The sequence below is a fragment of the Pieris napi genome, chromosome 18 (genome assembly GCF_905475465.1).
Source record: "Pieris napi chromosome 18, ilPieNapi1.2, whole genome shotgun sequence".
Classification (NCBI taxonomy): Eukaryota; Metazoa; Arthropoda; class Insecta; order Lepidoptera; family Pieridae; genus Pieris; species Pieris napi.
The window spans coordinates 4,193,274-4,201,217 of record NC_062251.1 but is presented as its reverse complement, the minus strand read 5'-3'; the positions used below and the strand labels follow the sequence as shown (position 1 = coordinate 4,201,217).

The window sequence follows — 7,944 nt, the reverse complement described above, 5'->3', positions numbered from 1 at the left end:
CCCTAGATCACTAAACATTAGTCTCACAGGCTACACGACTCTGACGCATTCGCTGTTTATGTATGTTCCCGTTACCGCACCCCCCTCAGCCGCTCAGTACCTTCCTAATTCGGCCAATCAGTGACCCGTGAACTCGCATTGCGTACGCACGCTTCCTACTTCCGGAGATATTACGCAATAGTAGTCTCTCAGGCTAATGTTTAGTAATTGCGCCACAAAAGTGAAGAAAGGTAAGTTATGAAATATTTCTTTTTATTTACGATTTTATCTATAATAACTAATTACTGATTAATGTAAATGAATAATAAATATGTGTGATACTACGAGCAATATTTATTTTATGAACTTATTATCATTTTTTATTTTTTTATGAGATTTTGAACATTTTGTTTTAGCAGTATTTTCTGTTACAGATGGATTTGATACGAGATCAAGATAAAATATTGCAGATTTTGAACGAGTCAGATAATGACGATGACGATTCACCATTTTTTGGACCATCTGGTGTGCCTTCGGACTCCGAACCTGATGACAACTTAGAGGAGGACTTAGTCGAGGATACCGACGAAATTGAAGATGATTCGTCGAGTTCTTCTGATGAAGATCTAAATGTTTCCCGGAGAAGCCGTAACAGAAACAGAATCCTAGATTCTGATGATGATTCTTTGGAGTGTTTGCAGCCTTGTCCACCCATAGCTTCTCACCAGGATCTGGTAATACAACCTGAGAGACCATACATTTATGGAAAAAACAAACATAAGTGGGCAACTACTCCACGCTCTTCAAACACTCGTGCATCGGCTCGAAACATTATTCATTTTGTACCCGGACCTAACAGTGATGCAAGAGATTTGGTAGAACCACTTCCAATATTTCATTTGTATTTATCTGATGAAATGATTGACCAACTTGTTATTTACACAAATGCAGAGATTGAAATAAAAAAGGTGAAGTACAAGGAACTCACTCATACTATTTCTCCAACTTCAGCTATTGAACTAAAAGCTTTACTGGGTCTTCTTATGCAATCAGCTGCTATAAAAAGTAATCATTTACCCACGAGAATATTGTTTGATGACAGAAGGAGTGGTAACATTTTCAAAGCCTGCATGAGCGCTGAGAGATTTGATTTCTTGCTTAAATGCCTTCGATTTGATGACAAAGCTACCAGACAAGACAGAAGAGCATCCGATAAATTTGCACCTATAAGAGAATTCTGGGAGAAATTCATTGGTCATTGCAAACAATGGTACAAGCCAAGTTCCTATCTGACAATCGATGAGCAATTAGTTGGGTTCAGAGGGCGCTGCCCATTTCGAATTTATATACCCAATAAGCCTAACAAGTACGGCATAAAAATTGTAATGGTTGCAGATTCTAATTCAAAGTACGTATACAATGCTACGCCTTATTTGGGTAAAGGAACCAATTGCGATAATATGCCTCTTGCCACACATTTTGTGAAACAACTCTGTGAGCCTGTCTATGGGACAAACAGAAATATTACGATGGACAACTGGTTCACTTCAGTGCCACTTGCTTCAGAATTACTTCAGGACCCGTATAAACTCACACTTGTTGGGACAATACGTAGTAATAAGCGAGAGATTCCACCTGAGATGAAAAACAAAAAATCAAGAAAGATTCATACTTCGATGTTTGCATTTGATGGTGAGAAGACTCTGGTCTCGTATAAACCAAAATCTAACAAGACAGTATTTCTTCTTTCGACAGTACACAGTCAGCCAGACATTAACTCCACTTCGAAAAAGCCTGAAATTATACATTTTTATAATAGTACCAAAGGTGCTGTCGACACTGTCGACCAAATGTGCTCAGCTATATGTGTCAATCGCAAAACCAATAGATGGCCTCAATGCGTGTTTTATAATGTCTTGAACCTGTGCCTAATTAATTCATATGTCATCTATGTGTCGAACATGGTCAGAGAACGGCAAAAACCAATGAGACGTAGGAGTTTCGTCCAAAGTTTAGCCGATAAGCTCATAGAGCCATGGTTACGAGAGCGGTATAACACTGTCACTTTGAGGAGGGATATAAAAGCTAGTATTAAAGATATTTTAAAAATTGAAGATGCTACTCCTAGTACCTCTCAAGCGCAACAAAATAAGCGTAAAATATGTTCTTTTTGTCCTTACAAAAAACACAGGATGACTAAATATGTTTGCAGCCGCTGCAAGACGGCGATTTGCGGGGAACATACGGTTCCAGTGTGTGCCGACTGCCAAGAATAATTTTTTTTAACCTTTTGTTTTATTATGTGGTAATTTAAAAGACATTCCATATTTTAAGTAGACTTTTTCTAAATAAATACTCTAGTTTTGATAAATATTGCGGTTTTATTTTGTTAGTTTGTAGGACTAATGTTTAGTGACAGAGTTTGAAAAAAAAAAGTTTAGTGATCTAGGGTTAAAAGTTTAAACCTCTATTTCAAGAAATAAATGATGTAAACCATTAAAAAATACTTAATATAATATCTATAGATGGCGAAGAAAATGTAGGCACGAAACGACCAATTGGTTTCTCGGCGTTGGTTACTATCGCTTTTTTCCAATACCCAAGAAATTATATGGTATTGACGAAACCTAGAAAATATGCTGCTGAGATGAACGAAGAGTCTAGTAAATAGATGATCTAAGGTAAACATTTTGATTATTTTAGCATTCAAAATATCATTTTTATCCTAGAACCAATTTTTCGATGCAGTCTTGATCATGTCTTGTCTCCAGCAGAGATAAGTCGAACAGAAAACGATGAATAAGTTAAGATAGGTAAATTTTGTAATATATTTGTATTTTTCTACTATACTAAAATTATAAATCTAATAATTTCAGAGATCCAAATGTTCAAAATTCCTGGTAGAAAAATACATTCTGCCTTTGAAGAAGAAGAATATTACATTTGTATCATACAACAAGGCCCTTGGATATAGAAAGACACAATAGTGTAGACATTTTCAAATTATTGAATTTCGACTATCCTTAAATTTATAATAAATGATAACACAGTACAATTTCGGTTCCTATATTTTTATTAATATTGATATAACATTAAGGTTTTGGATAAAAACATTATTCTGCTTTACACAAGTATGAAATACCATCATTACATACATGATGGTTTAAGTACTTATTAAGCTTTTTTAAATTTATCGTTCATAACTATTACTTTTTACAAACTAATTAGGAAATATATTAAGATAAATATATTTGTCTACAAAATAAAGTAGATGTTATTGATTAGCTCTATGTGAGGCTGGGTTTGAATTAGTTTTTATTATACTTAAGTTTGTATTACTGAAAGTTATTTTGTAGTGTGTTAAAAGTTTACTATAATCATTAAAAAGAGGTCCTTGGAAAAACAAAAAAAATAAATATATATATATATGATGTATGTATATATTTTATTTGTGTGTGTATATATTGTAACTTTTTGTAAATTTTTCAAGGAATAAAAGAGGCTTAATTATTATTATTGTTTGATTTTGTTTATTTGTTTGTTACATATCCATTGCACTCCCTTTGCCCCGCATACCCAATACCAGTACCCCTCTTACGCAACACCGTTATAAAAGGAAATGGACAATAGAGATCAGAAGCTTTTGATCGGATACCTCATATCGGACCGGTCAATTCTCAACTAGTTAAGTTTATTATATTGTAAGCTGACAGGCGCAAGAGAGGCATTTGTCCATAGACATTCGTGTTTAGCTTCGTGTTACAAGCCGCCATTTTGATGTGCACACAGCGAGCCGTTGTACATACCTTTTTCTCTCGGGACCTTGCCGCGAACGGACGGGTGCATCACTCCACATCCATGCGTATCGTATTTTATTGTTGTTTATGTTTAAAGATAAATATTAGACATTATAAGTGTGTTTAAAATTAATAAATGTTTCTTTTTTTTTTAAATCTAATTGTTTGTTTATTATAATATAATATATTTTTCGTGCACCTAATATCGGGCCGATTAAATAGTTATATTTAGTTAAGTTCATTATTATAAAAGTAATAATTAATTAAAGTAATTCAACACATTTTGTTTTTTTATGGGATTCGCCGCTAGCCCTCAATTGGCGCAGTCGGTAGGATCTTCGAGTCAGTGCGCGTACTAAGTAAAATACTCCGTAGATCGACTGCGTAGAGTACGCGGACTAATAAACTTTCAAGTTTTAATCGACGATTCACAAGAACCGAGGACAGCGGACCACACACGGCGCATCCAGAAATCGATGACAAAAGGTGCCACCATCGTCGAAATGCATGTAAAGAGAATGATCTCTTTAATTTGAATATTCGCGCGCACTGCTAGTTCGTGAGTGAGCCGCGTCGTGTCACGTTAAGCTAGCTGCCATTGTCAAAGATGTAAAGGACAAATATGCTGAGATCGTTGAATTGTATTTTAATCTTATTTGTTAATTAATTTCATACTTAGTTAAGCTATATGCATCGAGAGGTGATAACAATAAACTTTTATTGTCGTTTCTTTACTTACAGGTGAGATTGTGTTAGTCTTGTATGGATTGTATCAGTGTGTAACCTACTCGATAAATAAAATTGCATTCTTTACTTACAGAGAAACAAATAGAAGTTTTATTTAGCCTCTTGCAATTGAAATACAAACTATTGTCTTATATGCATATGTAAGCTACACATTTCTTAACGATTGGTTGTTACATTCCTGTGCATTCCCAAATAATCCAAAATTTTCCATCCTAGGAAAAACCGGGGAATCGAAGCCCCAAGAGTTGCCCCTCGCATAGAGCTGAGAGATGGCAACATAAGTTAAGATTTAGTTTTTTTTAAGGAGAAATTTTAGAAGATAGAATGGAAGGCGAAGCTTTCCAAGATCGTTATATTGCACAAGATGCATTATTCGATAACATTTTAAGAGCAGTAGGTAAATAAGAGACCACCATCCAAGCTAAACGCTCTTTATACAGCCTTGCTTTAAAAACCTATTTAAAAGATTTAGAGGAACCTCTGAGCTTATATATGTCACCGTAAAATTGTAAACACCGTTAGATTGTAATCTATCTCGCGAGATTATAAACTGTCGAAAGATTGTGAACCTCAACGAACTGCTTACAATTTAACGTATTATTATTCGGTAGTTATATGAAATTGTTGGAAAGTAAAATTAATCTGTAATTGACCAAAGAAGTTTGAATGATAACTAAGTTAGTGTAGTACAATCTACCGAATAATAATACGTTAAATTGTAAGCAGTAAGCTGAGGTTCACAATCTTTCGACAGTTTATAATCTCGCGAGATAGATTACAATCTAACGATGTTTACAATTTTACGTTAACATATATAAGGTGTATATTGCAAGAAAAATTAACTAAAACTATTTAGACCACCGAACGGTTAAAATTCTAATAGACACAAGTTTTCACCTCAACGACCCAACAATTGTTTAAAGCTTTACTAATTACGTTTAAAGAGACAAACTGACTAGGTACATGATTCATAAATTAATTAAAGTTATGTTGCAGTTAAAATGATTCGAACTGGACTGCAGAGTTAAACGAGGCATCGTTAATTCATTGGAAACTCTTAATACATTTATTTCTAGGAATCTTGGTCATAACAACGCTCTGAGATATGAGACAGCTGTTATTATATATATTTCAAAATCGATAAAGAAAGAATTAAGTTCTAGTTTTAATCAATATATTTCACTTTCTAAAGAATATAGCATACAACAAACTAAGGTATTGAATAATTTAACAGATAATCAAATAAAATTAAGCAAAGCCCTTAACTATATAATAAACATGTCTGACTCGGACAATCAAACGATTCGCCGCTTGTCTATTTGTTTGATTTGGTTTATTTGTTATATAAATATTGTTGTTATTTTTGTTTTGATTTTCTATTGTTGGGTTGGGTTTCCTGTTGTTGTCGGCGTCTGTTGAGCGTTTTTTGATGCTGAAGGTGAAGCTAGTGACAGTGATCTACCACGTGCTACGTAGTTTAGCATGCAAGTTTTATTAATCTCCTTTGGGCCCGCAGTACGTGTGTAAGTTGGAGATTTGCTTGGGGAGTTAGTGGAGTCTCTTTTTCTCTTATCTCTTTTGTCCTCTTTCGGTTCTTCCACGACTATTTTATCCTTGAAAAAGTAACAAATTTTTCCCATTGCTCGTTCCTCCTTTAGTTGAGGCAGAAGTTGTTTCCTCTTTTCCAAGGTTACCTTGCTAAGGTCCTCCTTGATATAGATATCAGAATCTAATTTCTTTTTGTTCCTAAGTACTTCGTTTCTTCTCCAGTTTATTGTAAACATTACAAGGATAGGACGCGGTTCGTTGCCTTTTCTTATGCCTAGTCGATAAGCTTTATTATTTTCATTCGAGTTAAGATGAAGATTCATGTTTTCTTCAAGTACTTTTTTTATAACTATCGATTGAAGGCTCTATGCGCTGTTCCTCTTTTATACCAAAGAAGACAGACATGCTCATAGAACTGAATACAGCTAGCAAAGAAGTTGAACTCTTAATGAACATCCAAAAAACTAAAGCCATGACCAATGGCAGGAATGATAGAGTAATAAAAATAGATGACAACACAATAGATTATGTATCAGAATATCTTTATTTAGGTCAACTGATATCCAACCATGATTCAACTACAAAGGAAATAGACAGAAGAATTGGAAATGCATGGAAGAGATATTGGTCCCTGAAAGAAGTTATGAAAAATAGTCAAACAAGCATGCACATCAAGAGAAAACTTTTCAACATATGCATCCTACCAATTCTTTTACATACGGTTGTCAAACATGGGCACTTACCAAAGCACAATGTGAAAGATTAAGTGTAACCCAGAGAGCCATGGAAAGAAGCATAATAAAGAAAAGAAGAATTGATAAAATTAGTAACAAGAAATTAAGAGATAAAACAGGGTTAGCTGACGTTGTGTATAAAACAAAAGTACTAAAATGGAAATGGGCTGGACATACCATAAGAGGAGCAGATAAATGGAGCAAAATTGTAACACTATGGCAACCAAGAGGCCATAAAAGAAACAGAGGTAGGCAATTTAAAAGGTGGGCCGATGAAATCATGGAAATGGCAGGAAAGACTAAGACCTGGACGAGATTGGTATACAATAAGGAAAAATGGAGGACAATGGGGGAGGCCTTTGCCCGTAGGCACACAGAATCAGTTATCGTAGATTAAGAAAAATAACAGTTATAATGTATATATTTTGTATTTCTGATAATAATAATAATAATAATAAAGCCATTTATTCCAAAACTTGCTTATGTTTTACAATGTTGTTAGTACTTAATTGCTTAAATTTAAAATGGTTACTTATAATTACCGTTAGTATTATTATTTATGTACAAGGTTTGGATCCCTGTTGGGTAAAGGCCTCCTCCATCCTTTTCCATGACTCCCTGTCTCTGCCTATTTGTATCCAGTCGTTTCCTGCGACGTGTGTTATATCATCAGCCCACCGTCTTAATTGTCGACCAACATTTCTCTTCCCCATGGGTCCTTTCCATCGTGTGGTTTCAATGGTCCATCTTCTGTCTCGGTATCGTGAGATGTGTCCAGCCCATCTCCATTTGAGTAAGAGTGCGTGCCTGAGAGCATCAGTTAATTTGGTTTTTTGACGAATTTCTTCGCTCCTAATTTTTTGTATTCTCCTAATTTTCAGCATACTCCTTTCCATTGCTGTTTGGTTACTTTTAATTTTTTGTTTTATTTTATTTGTAAAGGTCCAAGTTTGGCAGCCATACAGCAAGCAAGGTAACAGGCATGTATCAAATATTGTCCTTTTCATGTGTGAGCTGTAATTGCCTTTTAAGATTTCTTTTAATGCCCAGAATTTCTTCCAAGTTGTGTTGATTCTCCTTGTCACTTCTTCTTCGTTATTTGAAGTTTTGAAGGAAATTTGTTTGCCCAAGTATATGTA

The 7,944-nt window shown here is 34.6% G+C and overlaps 1 protein-coding gene and 1 long non-coding RNA gene across 2 annotated transcripts; both read left to right on the top strand.

The window, feature by feature from the left end:
• LOC125058335 (piggyBac transposable element-derived protein 4-like) lies at positions 1-2,350 on the top strand. The gene is made up of 2 exons (XM_047662410.1): positions 1-230; positions 414-2,350. Exon 2 carries the CDS (start codon positions 414-416, stop codon positions 2,253-2,255), a length of 1,842 nt encoding a protein of 613 aa, XP_047518366.1. The 5' UTR covers positions 1-230; the 3' UTR covers positions 2,256-2,350.
• Positions 2,351-2,507: 157 nt separating this feature from the next.
• LOC125058403 lies at positions 2,508-2,952 on the top strand. Its single transcript, XR_007118378.1, has 2 exons — positions 2,508-2,660; positions 2,856-2,952. It is a non-coding gene; the product is annotated as an uncharacterized LOC125058403 (long non-coding RNA).
• Positions 2,953-7,944: the final 4,992 nt, after the last annotated feature.

Excerpts from the sequence above, each read along its gene's own strand:
- LOC125058335 (XM_047662410.1), top strand. The coding sequence starts at position 414 with ATGGATTTGATACGAGATCAAGATAAAATATTGCAGATTTTGAACGAG.